Genomic DNA, 18,269 nt, shown 5'->3' on the forward strand with positions numbered 1-18,269 from the left:
AACTAGATGCAACACCCCCCCACCGCGCCCCTGTCCTGCCACCATCTCAAGAGGGCAGCGTGGCAGCTCAATGCTGGAGCAGCTTGGAGCTACTTCTCCCCTCCACAAAGCCACTTCCCCCTTGCTGCTACTGCTGTTGGCTGCTTTGCGTGATAGAGCCAGCCCTAGAGGGCTGTCCCGGGGGTGAGCACCGTGCCCACGATGAGCAATGCCCGATATCTTGGGGAGGAAAGGGATGGTGGTGGCTGTCTTCCCTGTCAGAGGAAGACGCTGGGCTGGAGGAATGTCCCCACATCAAGGCTGGCCTTAAGGGAGGAGCTCAGTACAGAGGGCACCACAGCCCTGGTTCCGGGACTGCTCTGCTGTGCAGCCTTGTGTGAGACCCTAGACATCTCTGGGTGTCAGCGATGACAGGGAGGAACTGGCTGCTGGACCTGTTGGGCCCCTTCTGGTCCTAACACCCAAGGGTCTCTGACTCACCACGTTCAGATGGAAGCTCTCTTCAACCCAGGCCTTGGCCTCTTGGAACTCCTTCTTCAGCTCCATGAGGTAGAGGGTGTCAAGGGAATCAATGACCGTCGCCCCACTGAGGCCTCCTGCAGGCAGAGAATCACAGGCGTGACCCAGGGTCATTCTTATCCTTTCCATCCCCAACTAGACAAGCCATCATCCCCTGGGCCCCCTCTAGTGCCTGGGCAGGCTCTGAGGCAAAGGCTGGACCCAGACACGACCCTGGGAGACTCCCGTGTCACCGGCGAAGGCGAGGCTGGGACGCAGCGTACTCCCCGTGGGCTGTTTCCTCCTGGGGGCAGCAAAGAGCAGCTGGGGAGACCGAGCCCCCGTGCTGAGCCACTTCCCAGACCTTGGCCCACTCGTTCACGGTCAGCGAGTCAACTATCAGTGCCACTTGGGCGTCTCCTTTTCTCTGCGTTGGCATACAAAAATCTTAACAAATGTGCAAGTCCTCCTGCCCTTCAATTCTCCTCCTCATTTTATTCTAAGAGAAAAAAAATAAAGATATTCATAAATATATAATCAGGAAGATATTTGTAGTATCATGTGTAATGGGGGAAGGTTGGGAAAAAGTCTCCAACAACAGAGAATTAGTTCTATAGGCTGGGTATGGTGGTTCACACCTGTAATCCCAGCACTTTGGGAGGCCAAGGTGGGAGGATTGCTTGAGGCCAGACCAGCCTGAGCAACATGGAGAGACCCCATCTTTATAAAAAATGGAAAAAGCTGGGTGTGGTGGCACGTGCCTGTAGTCCCAGCTACTTGAGAAGCGGAGGCAGGAGGATCTCTTGAACCCAAGAGCATGAGATTGCAGTGAGCTGTGATGGTGACACTGCACTCCAGCCTGGGCAACAGACCCCCCGTCTAAAAAAAAAAAAAGAAAAGAAAAAAAAAGAAAGAGAGAATTAGTTATATAAATTGTGGCTTAAACATAAAATAGGACACTATACAGCCATTCACACAGGTGAGATAGATTTGTGTTTATTTACTTGGTGATATATCCATGAGATCTGTTAAGTAAAAAGGAAAAAAACAAAAAAACAAAGTAGGTTGCAAAAAAAGCGCCTCGTAAAATTTCCTTATTGTAAAGCAAAGTGTGAACTGTCAGAACTAGTCTGGAACGATGTGATCCGGTGTTCATCTCTGAGTGCCGAGGTGACAGGTGCTTTTTGATTTCTTCAGCTCATGGTTTCTTTTTTTATAACCAGAGATTTATTTCCATTTTTTAAAAAAGTAAGGAAAGTTTGGGCATAGAAACCAAACAAATGCACAAACCAAAAATTTCATGGCCACTCTTCCTAGGACAGTGAGTACACAAAGAGCAGGCTACCAGGCCCGGCCCCTGCCACTGGGCATTAGACTCTTGTCCAGGGAGTAAAGGCTGAGATAACTGCAAAACAAGTTTTTCACAGGTGAAGTAGTAATGAGGAAGACCTCATCCAGCACAACCAGAGCCTGGAGCTATAGAGGCCTGTCAAAGAGGAGGGGAGGGAGAAAGAGATATGCCTGGTGCCATCTGGAAGGCTTCCTGGAGGCGGTGGCTGCCTCCCATCAGCTCCTTACAGAGTCATCACAGGCAGCACCAATTTCCTTTAGGGACCAGAGTGTAGCTCTAAGAGGAGTCATTGTTCCTTCAGTGTCCTCCCTGTAGAGGCTGGCAGCACGGAGAGGCATGGCTTTCCCCCAGCAGAAGCTCTAGAGCTTGCTGAGCCCCCTTGAGTCTGAGGTGTGGGCCTTGCCAGCACCCCCTGAACTCACACTTAGCGCCTCATCTCCTAAATTAGGAGGAGATGCTCCCTTGCTTGACTTTGCAGGCAGAGAATCCTTCTGGAGCTCAAACACTTGACTACCGCCAGCCCAGGCAAGGTCTGATAAAGGGCGCTGCGTGGGGAAGAACGGGGAAGAACGGAAGAGAGAGGGGGAGGGAGGGGAAGCTGGGCGCAAGATAAGGCTGGAGGTTAAAGGACTGGTTACCAGGAGGGAGGGCTGGCGAGGAGGGAGGAGAGGGCTCCCGACCCAGTCACAAGTCTGGGGATGGCTTCCTGTAATTGGGTTGAAGTGAATTTCCAGACTTTCAGCCCCTCCCACGCTGAAGGACGGTAGGAAAACACATCAAAGCCAAACAGCTAGAGTTGGTCCTTTCCTGGTTTGTCCCAGCTGCTTCCCGGATGTCTTTACCCTGTGGAGGAGCTCAGGCAAGCAGAGAGAGGTCGGCTGAGATGTGCCCAGGCCACGGGCTGCTGGCCCGGCATCCGCACTCCCGGCTCTGTGGCCCCACAGCTTCATTTCACAGATGAGGGCCCGAGAGGGGCGGGGATGCACTCAAGATTAGGCCAAGGGAGGACTGGCCCAGCCCCGGGCTGAGGGTAATGTGTTTTCCATGGCAGCTTGGGGCCTTTCAATTCTCTGTGAAACTTCGGATCTGATGGCTAACCTGACCCCACCTGCCCTGCTGTGCGTCCTTCAAAGCCAGGGGAGAGGCGGCCCCCAGTGTCTGATTTCTGAATCCTGCCCTGGGCTGCCTGGTGTTTCACCCCATGGGCCCTCCTTCCTCTGGGCCAGGCGGGAGGGCAGCCAGGGCTCCTCGTGACCAGCTCTGCCCCTGACGCCTCTGGGGACGCTCAATGCAGCCGGCTCAGAAAGCAGCTCTCTAAGAGGTTTGCTGGCAAGGTCTTGTCCCTGCTCTCGGGCTCTTGAATCCTTCTCTTGGTTGGCCTCCCGCCCCTGCCCCCACCTGGCACACGGCTGAGCTGCAGTCCAGCAAGGCACTTATTAGAAAGCCTTTCATTCCAGGCCAGAGGTTTATCCAGTGGCCAGGCTGGGCAGGAGAGAAGGTCCTATCCTGAATTCAACCCTATCTGCACCTGCGGCCGCCCAGGGGAAAGAAACACCCCCTGTTCAGTAAACAGGCCCATGATTTATATGCAAAGAGCCAACAGGGCACAAAAAGTCACACAGCCAGCTTGGATGCTTCCCTGGGGCTGCCTCTGGGGTGGGTTCCGTGTTGATCCACTCTCCTAGCTCCGGCTCCGAACCCCTGGGGTTCACAAAGGACACCTCCCCATTCCTGCCAGGGTAGGAAGCAGTGAGGTGTGTTAGAAAGAACACAGGCCCAGGAATCAGACAGCTCTGGGTTCAAATCCCAGTACGGGCCAACAACATATCTGCTCTAAGCATCTAAGTGCTCATGTGTAAAATGAAATTAAGACCACTGGGTTAGGGCCCTGGGGAGCCACTGCAGGCTGCTGAGCAAAGACAAATACACCATTTACATACCTGGCCTAAATACAGCTCTACATGCATGGCACAGAATAAGTGCTTCATAAATCAGCTTACTGTTATTTCTGGGGTCCCTTACCTCACCTTGAAAGAGTGGCCTGGCCAGGAAATAGGGAAGGGAGACCCCCTTGTCCTTTCCTGTGGGAGGATAGGGGATGCTCCCACCCTACTGTTCTGATCTTTGGCTACTGAATAAAGCCTTTGCAAGGCAACCTCACACAGTGGCTGCAAGGCTGGCTTTGGTGTCAGGGAGATGCAAGTTCAAATCCTGGCTCCGTTACATACTAGCTGTGCGCGGGGGCAGGTCATTTTACCTCTGAGCCTCATTCCTACCTGCAAAACGGGGATGACAGTAGGATCAACCTCAGAAGGCTGCTGGGAGGGTTAAATGGGGCAGTGGACAGACAGGGGTTGGCACGATGTTGGGTACATGTGACCCTCCTTGCCCCTAACTGGCTCTGGGCCCCTCCACAAAGTCTTCCTGGGTCACTGAGGGCTTGTATGACCACATTCCTGGCTCTCTCCCTTGCCCTGCAGGGCAGTGTGGACATGAGATTGCAGCTTACAAAGCCCTTGGCCCAACTTAAAGGAAAACTGCCTTATGGGTCCCACCTGTATCTGCCACTGAGGCCATCACTACCCCTGATCTGGGTGTGCAGCTGCCTCCAAGAGGGTCCTACTACCTTCAGGACCCTTCCCTTCACCTATGATTCGCCCTATACATTGTTGTCTGACCTGTCTTCCTAAAAACAGATCCAACTGTGTCTCTCCCCAGCTCAGGAACCTGCGACGGCTCCCCAGCACCCATGCAATAAGAAGTGCATACTCCTGCTTCCATACCTTTGCACGTGTGGTCTCCTCTGCCAAGAAAGCTTCTCTGTGCGTCTTGGCATGTTCAAAGCCTACACATTCTTCAAGGTCTGCCTCTCAGTGGCAGCCTTCCCAATTCTGCTAGTTAACCAGAGAGTGCCCACAGTGCTTTCTTGGGCCTCTGGGTTGGGCGCTCTCCCTCCCTGCACTGTGGGGCTCTGTCTCCTCTCCAGCCAGATTGTGAGCTCTCGGAGGTCAAGGGTTCCCACTGCCTCTCTCATACCCCCTCCCCACCAACCTTTCAGCCTTGTCTCTAAGTAGCTCCAAAGGCCAGAGCCCTACAACCCAAACGGGCCACCTGTCATTCCCTGTGGCCTCCTCATACACCCTACTGTTGTGACTCTTCTATACCTCTGCTAGGAATTCCCTTCCCCATTCCACCTTCTCATGTGGGAATCTGGAGTCCACCTCAAATGGCTCGTTGCCCGAGAAGCCATTCTGGCCTCCACCCCACAGTCTGTATGAGATCCCACCGTCTTCTGACATCCAGCTTGGGTGCCTCTTTCTCTGAGAGGTCTACCCCGCCCCCTAGAGCGCTACCCTCTAGGCCTGGCTCTGCGCACCTCCACCTCGCACGCAAGCTCCCCCACGCTTACTGCACGCTGAAGGGACCGTCACTGTCCTGTCCCTGTCCCTTCATAATAGCGGGGTTCTAGTCTGCATCCGAGTCCTCCCCATGCTCAGGAAAGAGCTGCTGAGGGACGCTGGGAAGGCAGTGGCCGGCCGGCAGCCTGCACTCGCTCTCCCGGCATCACAGCTGCTGGCCCACATAGGACCTTGGCCTTCGGGATGCCATTCTTCCTCTGGCTCCTTCTAACCCCATGATGGCTTCTTCCCAGGCTCCTCGGCTGGTTCCTCCCCATCTCTCGACCTCCAAAGACTGCGGTGCCCTGGGGCTCTGGCTCTGGGCTTCTTTTGTCCTCTCTCCTTCTCTTAGTGACTTCATCCAGCTTCAAACCTTAGAAACCATGCACCTGCTGATGACGCCCAGATTTAAATTTCCAGCCAGGGTCTTGTCCCTGAGCCCCAGACCCACATATCCAACTTCCGCCTCACATTCCCACGTGGAGGGCCACAGGCACCTCACATTTCACTTGTCTGAAAGCAAAGCCTGCTCCTCCCAGTCTTACCCATCTTGGCTAATGCCAACTCATCCTCTCCGCTGTGGCGCAAACCCTCGACTCTGTCTCTCACCCCTCATCTGGCCCGCAGCAAATCCTGGTGGCCCTATCTCTGCAAGGCTTCCCGACCCTGCCCATGTCTCACCTCCTCTGTGTAACCGCCTTGGCCTGGCCACCTCTTCTCTCTCGCATTTATTCCAAGGGCTTCCTAACTGCCCCCACCCCCTCCCACGGCCCAGCATCTGCCCTTCCCCCACCCCACCTACTCCATCTGTCCTCAACACGCAGCCAGAGGGATTTTTAAAAACCGCCAGTATATCATGCCATTCCTCTGCTCAAAACGCTCTCATGGCTCCCACCTGACTTGGAGTTAAAAACCATAGTCCTTACGGTCCCTGGTGAGTCCCGTGACCCAGCCCTGGCTCCCTTTCCGCCTCTCTCCCTCCCCTCCAGCCACATGCTGGTCCCTGAGCCCTCCAAGCCTACTCCGTGCTTGGCCCTGGCAACTATAAGTTGCTCTGCTGAAACAGCACCCCCAGTCACCATGCCCTTAGCCTCGTGATTTTTCCTCATGCCCTTCACCACCAGGAGCATTATACATGGACCTGTTCGCTGTGCGTCTTCTCCTGCTGGAGTGTTGTGTCCTGGAGGGGAGAACTCTGCTCACTGCCACCCCCACTGCCTAGAACACTTTCTAGCCCACCACAGGTGCCTGTAAGTATTTGGGAACGAAGGGCCCCCTTCCCTGGGTGGGGAGGGCTTCAGGGGGGCTGTGGCTCATTCACAACTCCCCATCCCTGGCCACATCAGACATTCAGATGTAATAAGGTAATTATTACCTTTAACAAGGTAAATGTGTTGGGTTGAACAAACTGAGCCCACCTCGTGGGCATCTGTGGTGACTACGTCCAGGGCAAGGTTAACTGTCTACTCCAGGGGCTGCTGCCAATAGACAAAGACCCTGTCACCAGGCTGTGACCAGATTGGCCAGGGTGACTAAGCATGCCCAAACCATTGCCCTGTGAAAAGCTTTTTGTTGAGAGTGAGTCAGTCCCTACAAGGGAATGAACCCCCAGCTCCCGTAACCTCCTCCCCAGGAACCCCCTTGCCCTCCTGGATCATGGTATATATCCCACTCTACTTGCTCTGCCATATTAATGGTGATGAGGTTTTTATGCAACATTATAGCAAAGAGAAATGGGTCAGGTTGGCAGCACACACTCCAGGAAGAATATTTAGAAGGAAAAAAGTCACCCAAGGCATAGCCTATTACCACAACATCCCCAGAGCCACACACTAATGGTTGCATTTAATTTAATGACATAATCCACAGAGACTTTTCTTAATCTGTAAAGAAACAATGCAAATGTTTTTCTCAGCTTCCACAGAAAAACCCATGTGGCTGTGTGGCCGATTACATTTTCCCAAAGACGGCTGCCATGGGATATCCCACCCCACAGGAAGAATGAAACTCTTCTTTTGACATTGACGCTCCTCCAGTGGCTCCTCCCCTTGAACCTGGGCAGACCACTGTAATTACCTGGACCAAAGATGGGATGAAATGCTATTTTCTAGGTACAGACCTTAAGAAACTGGCAGCTTCCACATCCTGCCTCTTGAAATGATGGCTCTTGGAACCAGCCGCCATATTGTGAGGAAGCCCAAGATAGCCCACAAGGAGACAACACACTAAGAGGCCATGTGTCAGTTTACTGACTGACAATCCCATCTGAGGTTCTAGCCAATGGCAGCATCGATTCCAGACATGTGAATGAAAAAGCTCCCAGAGAATACCAGCTCCCAGCTGTGGCGTCAGCCTCAGCCTCTAAGCCTTCCCAGCTGAAGGCCCATACAAGGTGGTACAGAGATAAGCTTTCCCTCTTGTGCCCTTTCCGAATTCCTGACCCATTGAATTTGTGAGCATAATAAAATAATTGTTTCAGGCCACTAAGTTTTAGAGTAGTTTGCTATGCAGCAGTAGCAACTGGAATGTTCTGCCACATGGGTTTCTAAGAAGATTAATTAAAGTGATATCCCCACTACCCCAAAGTATATTGTTTAAAACCACAGCAACTTGTATGTCAAGGTCTTCTGGTTGCATAAAACCCTTTTAGGGATTGGGACCTCTCCATTTCTATCTGGTCTGGGGATTTTTTTTTTTTTTTAATTTTTTCTTTGGCAAGGATATTTTCCTTGAATATTCCCACGATGGCTATTTCCTGGGTCACATAAAGTTGTCCTCAGAGGCTGAGTGTTTCCAGGCAAAGGTTTCTTAGAGCCTCTGGAAGGAAAGGCATTTTTAAGGAACTATTCCTGGAACCCAACAGAATGCTCTTACTCGAGGCTGATTAATAAACGATGAGCAGATCTGATCGTGTCAATGCTATTTCAAAGCCCTCAATCCCCTCTTCCCTGTTCTCTAAGTTCAAGCTCCTGGGCGCAGCGTGCAGAGTCTGTGGTCCAGGTTGTGGCGAGCATTCCAGCCTTACCTCTCTCCTGCTTTCTCTGCAACAAACCATTAGCAGCTCCCCAGAACTCCTTGGGTATCTGCTGACATGGGTCCCCTGTGTGGGATGCCTTCCTTTTCAGAGTTGGCTTGGGACACCCTTATTCATCTTTCTGGCCTCAGCTCATGCATTAGGGCTTCTCCCAAGACAATCCTGAGCCACCAAGCAGACCTGACCACTCCCTTGACACCCATCTGGCTCTGCTGTGTGTGACTTTGTCCCAGCACTGCTTGCACTGTATCATACGTCTTTGCCTACGTGCCTGTGAATCTCAGGGGCAGTGACTCGCTCTAACTCTTCCCAGTGGCTCCAGCATCTGTCCCTGCCAGGCACAAAGAAGGTGGGAACAAGTGGCTGTTGAATAAATGAATGGCTAGTGGAAAAGCCGACAGCACCCTTGGGGATCTCTAGTGCTTTACCAGGCCTCCTGGGCCCTGGAGAAGCACAACACATATAGCAGTGCCCAACTACCAAGGAAATCCCTGTTGGAGGGGCAAAAGGGACAGCCACTGATGGCAGGGCCCTGGCGGAACTGATGGCTTCCTCCGCCCATCCCAAACTGATGCCGCGCTTTGCTGCCACTGAGGCTGGAGAATGTTTCGGGGGCGCCGACTGCCGGATGAGGTTCCCTGTGACAAACAGCCAGACACGGTTGACTGAAGTAGGACGCTGGACACGACTCCCCACTGGAAAACAGGGTGTGTTTATAAAATGTTAATATTTTGTTTGTTTTAAAACAAGAGCTACAGGTGCTCTTGTTTAAAGTGACCTGGACACTTGTGTTTAAAAACCCTCCGACCATGCTGTAGAGCAAACTCTGAACTGCTTTTATCTCTTCCGAGAGAAGAAAAGGGCACATGGAGAAACTGCAGTCCGGAATGCTGCAGTGAGGCCTCTGAAGTCACACAGCTCAGGGCAGAGCTGTGACCAGAAACTACCTTTCAGACCATGCGACCTCACCTCGGCCCCTCTGGGGGAGCCACCAGCTGCATTTGATAGAGCCAGGGCCTCTTGGGCCTGTGGGCACGGATCACAGTGCTTTCTTGGGTATACATTGTGGCCACACAGAGCCTTGCATTGACCACGACAAACACAGCCTGTGGACCAGAGCCAAGAGGCGCAGATGCGTGGCCCTGATAACAAGATGAAGGATGATTATTGGAAAGGGAAAAAGAAAGGAAATCAAAGATGCTCCATTCCCTCGAGGAACATGAAGAGATGGCAGAGGCAGTGCCTGGTATGGATTGGAGCCCCTGGGGAGGGTCCTTCTAGTAGCTGGGATGGCTGAGCTGTAGGCAATGGACCAGAAGAAAGGGCTGAGCCCTGGAGCCACAAAGACCCAAGTCTGGATCCATAACTTACAAGCTGCCTCAGTTCCCTCATCTGTACAGTGGGAGCAACAATGCCTCCACCTTGCGAAGCCTCCTGAGGGCTAGAGATCACAAATAATGCTGGACACAGCAGCTGCCCCAGCTGGCAGTCGCCGAGCCTGAGTGGAGGAAGACACCTTTTATTCTTTTTTTTTAATTTTTATTTTATACTTAATTTTAAAGAATTTTAGATTTTCTTTCTTTTTGGTAGAGATGGGGTCTCACTCTTGCTCTGGCTGGTCTCGAACTCCTGAGCTCAAGTAATCCTCCTGCCTCAGCCTCCCAGCGTGCTAGGATTACAGGTGTGAGCCACCACACTCGGCCAAGACGACACCTTTTAAGTCTCACAACAACCTGATGAGGAGAGTACAATTCCTGTCCCTGTTTTACAGGTGAGGAAACTGAGGCTTAGAGAAGCTTGTAAATTCCAAGATCGATGAACAGGGAGCCAGGACTCATCTTAGGTCATCTGCCTTGGTGGCTCTGCCCTTCACTGTTGTGCCATTCTGCTCCTGTCCAACTTTGGGGACTGTGCCTGGTACAGAGGGCCCCAAGGAAGTGCCCTCAGCTTTAAGACCCCTGGTCGCCTTCTCAGGGCCCCACAGCATGGCCTGCCCCTACTTCCCACCTCTAGGCTGGCGGAAGGTCCCCTCTGCAGCAGGTACTGCCTCTCCCTGGGGGGCCCGGGCACCTGTAGGAGCCTCACCACGATACACAGACCAACCTGGCACCACTGCCTCCACCAAACCCCCAACTCCCCTTAAGGGTGGGTGCTCTTCCTCTGCCATTCTGGGCCCCTGCTGCTCTCCTAGCCTAGGCTGGCTCACAGGAGGGTCCATTTTGGTCTCTTTCTCTGACAGAGGAGCCTGGAAGGCAGAGACCTGCCAAATTCATCTTTGGAACTATCAAAGGGCCTAGCATGATGCCAGGTGCATGGTAGGTTCTGAGTAAACATACACTGAATTAAACCAGACAGAGAACTGAGATGGGGCCCAGAGCAAGCATGACCAGAGGCCGGACCAGATGGCCCTCTCTCCATCAGACCCTTGAGAGACCCACCTCCAGCATCCGGTGACAAGGAGGGGACCAGCTCACCCTCCTCCACAGACCAGGGGTCTAACAGAATCTAACAGAAGCCACGCTACCCCCGCCCCTTAACTGGAAAGATACTCGCACACATTTTCCATGAAAGGCTGACAGCCTCACCAGTGCTGACCACCTAATGGAGGAGGAGGCCTGGGCCCAGGATGGATTTCCTACAAAGGACAAGGAAAGGTGGTTACTTTGGAATCTGGCAGACTTAGAATCAAATCTTCCTTTGCCCGTTCCTGGCTGCGTGACTTCTGTCAGCTACTTTACCCCGTGAACCTCTGTGAAGTAGGGATAATGCATGTTACTGCAGCAACTGCTGCTAGGAGATGCACAATGGGGTGTTTTTATTTTTTCATTTTTTTTTTTTTGCCTTTAAATGTATAGTAAATGGGCTGCAGGGGGTGCCTGTGAGTTGCCTTTCGTTTGATTTTTTTAGAGGCAGCAGTGATAGCGGCAGAAGCAAGGCTTCTAGTCCAAACATGCGAGCTCTGTGCCCACAGCCAGGTGACTTAACCTCTCTGAGCCAGCAGGGGGTCTGCCTCAGTCAAAAGGCACCAGTAACACCCTGAGGATGTGGCTTGGATGAGGTGACAGGTGCAGGAGGGTCAGGGGAGAGCCCCCTCCCCACTTGTCCATGCTCACTGCTCACAGCCCACCCGAGCCTCGTCCTGGCCGTGGCAGCCCTGAGCATGCTTCCTGGGCGAGAGCTGTCTCTGTTTTAGATCTTGGGGCCAAAACAACTCACAAATGCGGCAAACGTGCCACGGCCTGGAAGTCAGCTCTTTGCTTCAGAGAAAACACACGGTTCAATTTCCCAAAGATCGAACCCCATGAGCATTTCAAGGCTTTCCCGGCGAAAGCAGTTCTCGGAACTCAGGAGGCACCACCCTTGTGTGACTGAACAATTAAAGCCACGAGTATTTGTCATTCTCAGCAAAGGTTTTTGAGGGCAGCGGAGGAAACTGAAAAAAAAATCTGATTTTGGCAGCACGGTTTTCCGAAATACATGGCAATCCATTTTTGTCAATCCATGGAAGGCACGGCTCAAATCATTAAAAAGCCATCGTCCTTAATCATGCATGGAGAAGGCCGGTCTATGCCTCTCAGATCATTTTCAAATGGTTTCAGGGTAACTTTCAAAAACTGACAGGCAAGCAGGGAGGAGATTAGGGCAGACAACAATCTGAGGAATTTTTCTTTCTGGTTCTCAGAGGGCAAGGGATTTATCTGAGAGAAAATCACCACCCAAACCTTGGCCTTGGTGGGTGGGGGCAGTGGCAAGGGAGACCCCAGCGTGGCTCAGGCCTGACCTCTGCCCTCGGGGAAGCTGCTGCTGCTTTCTCAGAAAGGCAGTAAGCAAATTCACAGCAAAACAGCCAGGGAACGAATAACTGATGCATCATGACAGGTGCTAATGATAGGTAGAAGTCTGTGCAGTTGTTAAGGCTCAGCTATGAGCCACCGGGACCTGGGTTTGGAATTTGACTTTGCCTCTCACTAGCTGTGTGACCTCACACAAGTTCCTGCACTTCTCAGAGACCCGGGTTCCTGATCTATAAAACAGGATGCACACCTCATAGGCTTGGGAGAGAAATGAGTTAACTCCTAGGAAGCTTTTATCACAGTGCCTGGTACATAGTAAACTCTCAACAAATGCTGGCTGAGCAGCTACCTCTGCTGAGGGAGCCTCATAGGTGGCTTTTGATTTGGATCAGGGAGGATGAGCAGGAGTCTGTAGGGTGGGGAGTTGGAGGAAGGACACTCCAGGCAGAGGACACAGCATGTGCAAAGGCCCTGAGGTGAAAAGTTGGTCAGGGACGTGTGCAGGTATGTGGGGAGGGGACAGGAGAGGCAACACTGCCAGCTCAGCTGGAGCCCACCTGGGGAGCACTACGGATACAGGCTAAGGGAGCCATGGAGCGGTATCAGTAGGGCTGGGCCCGTGAGCAGCGGTATAGATGAGAAGCTAACTAAGGAGCAGGAGGGAGGCTGCAGAGAAGACTAGAACAGTGTTTGGGGATCCAGGCTGCTCACAGTGTCCAGTGTGTCTTCTTCCTGCTCTCACACCATGTTGGGCACTTGTTGACTCTTATGTGTCACCAAGAACTCTCATCTGGGATCCCCAGGCTTTGTTTGAGGGAAACACCCTCTACTATGCCCAGCAAAGGTTCTGCTCCCGTCCCCTTCCTTAGGGCAGAGCTGTTGTGGGCAGATAGATGCCCAGGCAGGGACTGCATCTCCCAGCCCCGCCACGTTTAGGTGGGGCTGCGGGACCGAGTTCTGGCCAATGGGATGTGGGCATAAGTTCCACAAAATCCACCGGTAGGATCCTCCAAGGCCATGGTGACCTTAGCAGTCACAACCCCCATCACCCTGGGTCCCTGAGACCCTGAGACACTGTGAGGAGCAGAGCTGCCCCACCGTCAATTTCACTTTACAAGAGAAAGAAAGTCTGTTGCCTCAATCTACCAATCTCTGGGGTATCTGTTACAGCAGGTAGCATTCCCTTGACCAAATACACCCAGGAGCAGAAAGGCCTTGGGCACCTTGCTTCACCTCTCTGAGCCTCAGTGTCACACAGATTGTTGTGAGACAGTAAGAGAACAAATGTGAGTGATGCTTTGCAAGCAGGGAAGAACCACAGAGATGCCATTTGTCACAGGACCGTGAGAGCCTGAAGCTGCAGAGGGGAGGGGACTCTGGACTCCCTGCTGAAGCAGAGGGGTGCAGCCAAGGGCCGGAGAAGCTCCAGGCAAGCAGTCAAGGTCCACTAGCCGGTTCTGACCCAGATTGGAGGCTCTCACTCCGGGCTTTAGTTCCACCCCTAGGCAGAGATGCTCCCCAAATAGCTGAGCCCCCTGAGGGAGGAAGCTGGGGCCTGGCTTCCATCTCCTGGCGGCTCCCCTGGGAAGGAGTCAGCCCAGCCTCCTTCTGATAACTTGCTCCAACCTCTCACAACTCATTAACAGGAAATTGCATTCCCTGCCAGGAAGATGCACTCCTGATTCTTCAGACACATCAGGTGGACTGTTATCAAAACCCTGTCAGGTCTCTGTGCAGCCCCCACACACTCCTGTGCTGCTGTCCTCTGCCAGGCTCTTTGCTCAGAGCGCATGTTGCCTTTGGAGATCTAAAGCCCTGGTGTGGTTAAGTGATCCGCCTGCCCGCCTGGCCAGGAGCAGGGGTGGCAGAGGCTCAGCCTTACCCAACTCCTGGGCACCCCACACTCCCAGCCCAGGACTGGGGCAGAGACCCCACAGTGGGGCAGGAGGAGGGCATGAGTGACATGGGATGTGATGAGCTGTCTCTGGCCTTTGGCAGCTCTCACAGGACCCCAGTCATTCCCTGTCCTTCTGCTGAGGGGGTTCCCCCTGCCACAGCTCGGGGGTGGGCATGGAGAATGCTCACCCATAGCCTCTGGAACCTGGAGTCGGGGCGAGGCCACCTCCTATGCACATATCACCCACTGTCCCATCCTCTGGGAGGGACAGTGCCAATGCTGCCCTCCTCTACCTCCCAGGCTCTCACCTCCCTTCCTGCTGTCCTGCTCTTGCTAGGGGCATGCAAGTTCTCAGATCACCTGACACAGTGAAAACCATCAACGTCCTGGACTACAATAAGGACATAAGGCATCCACTTCCAGTGTCCTTCCACACACAACAGTTAACCTGCATGCTCCTTACGCCCACCCTGAGGGGTGCCCATATTCCTATTTTACAGGGGAGGAAACTGAGACTCACAGAGATTAAATGACTGGAGCCAAAGGTCACCCAGCTAGTCTACAAGGCAGTAATTTGAGCTGGGTATAGCAGTCTCCAAAATAATCCTGGCCATTTGTTTAATATATTCTAACTGCAAGTACCAAACTAAGAATTTTATACTTAACCTTCATAACAACTCTACAGCACAGGTGGTTGTATTATCTGCATTTCCAGATGACAAAACTGAGGCTCAAATAAGTTAAGCAACTTGTTTGAGGTTGCACAGCAAATAAGCAGGAACCGTGGCCTGAACGTCTGCGGGGTTGGGGTTCTTTCCCTCCACCAGCCTCACAGGAGAGAAAGGTCCCACCTGGGGAAGGCAGAGAAAGAGTCTTTAATGAGATCCTATCAACCAAAAAAGCAGAATATAAAATTACACAAATGCTGGTTGCCACTCCATTAAAAACCATGTGTACATGGATCCCATAGGGCAGGATCTGGTAGACGGCAGTATGTCCCAGAGGGAGGCAGGGCCTGGCCACTTCTGTTAGTGCATGGCCACCCTCGGCAGAATTCTTCCTCATAAGGATGGCTAAGGGTTAAGCTGAATAGGAACCAGGCGGTGCAGGTGTGCTGGCTCAACCTTTCCTTGGCCCTAGAGGCAGGTGTGGGGGGAGTCCTCCCTCCCTGTCCCCAGGTGCAGGAGCCAACTGGCCAGGTGACCTTTCCACCCCACCACATTTCAGACAGGTCGTGGTCCCAGGCAGAGATCCAAGTAAACCAGAGACCACTGCCCTGAGCACTCGCAGCTTCTAAGAAAGCAAAGGCTTGCAGGAGAGGGGCCAAAGCAGCAGCCACAGCCCAGCAGTGTGAAGAGGCCCCACACCTACCGTCCCCATCACAGAGGCCGAGGCCAAGGAGCTGGTTTGCACTGCCATCAAGAAGGCCCTGCCCAGCTGGACAGCTCACTGCCCACCTTTCATTTCATGCTACAGTCATACCCAACTCAATGTGCCATACCACTGAGCATCTGCCCAGGCTGTCCCTTCTGCCCTAAATGCCCTCTGTGCCCCGCCCTCCAGTGTGCATCTGTTGTTCTCAATTGCCCTGAGTCCACCCCCAGCTTTCAGATGGTTCCGTTTCCCCCAAAAGTTATACACCGTCAACTTCCATTAGAACAGACGCCTTAGGAGAATCCTCAACTCTGTCTACAGGGCAAAGCAGGAGGAGCAGGAGCATCAGGGGGAAGAAAGGAACTGAAGAGAGAGGCGGGAAGCCCAAGGCCACGCTGCGCACTCTGTTCTGAGAGGCCCTGGGATGGCCCGTGAGGCCTGTGGCGGCCTTGCTGTAGTGTGCCCCTGCACTCGCGCACCACCATGCCCGCGACGCACTGTGCCCTCACTGGCCTGCTCTGCCCGGGAAGCAACAGCCCCTTCTTCAAAGCCCAGCTCAAAGCCACGGGCCCTGTGAAGTTCCAATGGGGTCAGCGGCTCCTCCCTCTGTGCCCACAGCGTTCTGACCTCATCATTGCGTGTGGATCCCTCCCTCCAGGATGAGAACTCTGTGGGGCAAGGGACTTGGCCGGTTCCCCTCCGCATCTCTAGCATCCAGCCCAGAACTGGCCTAGAAAGACCTTACGAATTAATGGATGAATGTGGATGAATGAATGAGCTTCCTTTCGCCAAGATCCCAAGACCCTATTTCCCCATCTCCTGCTGGGCCCTCCCTCTCCAGGCACAGGAGGAACAAACTACACCCTTTGTCTTCACCCCACGTTGGTATTGACCAGAGTTGGGTTTTAACGGTGCTTTGACAAAAGGCAGCTCCCATATTCATTTTCCTTGGCTAATTACATTTCCCAATTGAAACGCTTATCTCTGGGCTAGTGTTAAAGACATAATCAGTTTCCAGAATGGATTCAAAAGAGATGAGAAGCAAGAAAATAATTAAGCCAACTTCTGATTGAGTCAAATAATTAAGTGGATTTAATCAGCTGCCTGTGATCTACAGTCCCGGCCTGGGCCTGCGGAGTGCATTGCTCTATCGGAGTGATCATTTCTGATTGTTTTAGAGATGGGCAGCATTTCTTCTGAGAAGGAAGTAAAGGAGTGACTCTTTCAAATTAATGCAAATCAGAGTGACAGAACCCCAGGTTCCTGATTTAGGCAAAATATTCTGGGCGTGGCAGGAAAAAAATCGAGGGCTGGGGGCGCTCTGTTCCAGAGCCACACCTAGGACCCATGGTAGAGATTTGGCACCAATGGTCCTAATTCCGTACCCTTCCTGCATTCACGCCCTCTGCCACTGAGTGGGGTGTCTCTCCCTGTCCTCTTCCCCTGGGCTCAGCCACGTGGGGCTAACTTCAGCCAATGACAGCAACTATGACGTGCACAGAGGCTTGAAAAGGCACTTGCATGTTTCCGCTTGTTTTCTTGCCCCGTTGCCATCTCCATGAGAGCACACCTGGGCCAGAGCTGAAAAGGAGAGAGTGGGGGGCAGAACTGATTTGCCCCCAGTGTCCCAGCCATAGGTGCCCTTGATCAGCCGACAGCGGTCCCAGACAGCAGGTGAGTCCAGCCACGATCTGCAGAATCTCTGATCCTACTCAGCCCGGATCGGCTGAACCCCCAAGACTCCTGAGTTACCCACACATTTCTGCTGCGTGCCAGTGAGGTTTCTATTTGTCTGTTATGGAGCACTCTTATGGCAACAGATAACTGATGCAGTATCCCTCAGCCTAGGTCTGAGTTTTCTGCAGCTCTGGCCTCTAGAAGATACCCTCCACCCTCAACCTAAGTATCACCTAGAATGGAGGGTCATATACCCTGTGGTTTGAACAGTAAATCTTTTTTCTTTTTTTGAGACAAGAGTCTTGCTCTGTTGCCCGGGCTAGAGTGCTGTGGCGTCATCCTAGCTCACAGCAACCTCAAACTCCTGGGCTCAAGAGATCCTCCTGCCTCAGCCTCTCGAGTAGCTGGTACTACAGGCATATCACCATCATGCCTGGTTAATTTTTTCTATATATTTTTAGTTGTCCAGATAATTTCTTTCTATTTTTAGTGGAGATGGGGTCTCACTCTTGCTCAGGCTGGTCTTTAACTCCTGACCTTGAGTGATCCTCCCGCCTCAGCCTCCCAGAGTGCTAGGATTAGAGGTGTGAGCCACCACGCCCGGCCTGAACAGTAAATCTTTACACAAAAACTCATCTGATCGTCACAAAGGCTCCTGGGCAGATAGCAGGACAGGGATCACTTGTCATGTTTTACAGATGATGATAATGAGGCTCAGGGAACCAAACTTAAGAGTCAGAAACTGTGGTGAGATGGTGAGTAGAATAGATACATTAGCCTCTATTTTCCTCATAAACTCCACAAAAACAACAATACCAGAATTTTTTTAAAAAAAATATCAATTCACAAAGATAGAGCAACTGGGGGAGAAGACGATAGTAACAAAATTTGTCTGCTGGAAACGAGAGCAACTTGCAGCATTGACTTAGAAAAGCCAAGAAAAGGCTGGGCACTGTGGCTCACGCCTGTAATCCTAGCACTCTGGGAGGCCAAGGCAGGAGGATCACTTGAGGTCAGAAGTTTCAAGAACAGTCTGAGCAAGTGCAAGACCCCCACCCCCCAACTTCTCTGCAAAAAAATAGAAAAAATTAGCCAGATGTGTGCACCTGAGTCCCAGCTACTTGGGAGGCTGAGGCAGGAGGATCACTTGAGCCAAGGAGTTTGAGGTTGCTGTGATGATGCTGCTGCACTCCAGCCTGAGTGACAGAGTGAGGAAAAAAAAAAAAAGAAAAGAAAAAGAAAAGCC

The 18,269-nt window shown here is 52.5% G+C and overlaps 1 protein-coding gene across 1 annotated transcript in view; it reads right to left on the reverse strand.

Moving 5' to 3' along the window:
* The window catches only part of MAN1C1 (mannosidase, alpha, class 1C, member 1), a 33,350-nt gene extending 32,759 nt beyond the window's left edge, over nucleotides 1-591 (reverse strand). Inside the window, exon 1 of the mRNA XM_012646005.1 lies at nucleotides 481-591. Coding sequence (XP_012501459.1) covers nucleotides 481-546 — 66 coding nt within the window. The 5' untranslated portion in view covers nucleotides 547-591. The remainder of the gene's footprint in view (nucleotides 1-480) is intronic.
* Between the last annotated feature and the right edge of the window lie 17,678 nt (nucleotides 592-18,269).

The sequence above is a fragment of the Propithecus coquereli genome, unplaced genomic scaffold (genome assembly GCF_000956105.1).
Source record: "Propithecus coquereli isolate 6110/MARCELLA unplaced genomic scaffold, Pcoq_1.0 Scaffold239, whole genome shotgun sequence".
NCBI classification, from domain to species: Eukaryota; Metazoa; Chordata; class Mammalia; order Primates; family Indriidae; genus Propithecus; species Propithecus coquereli.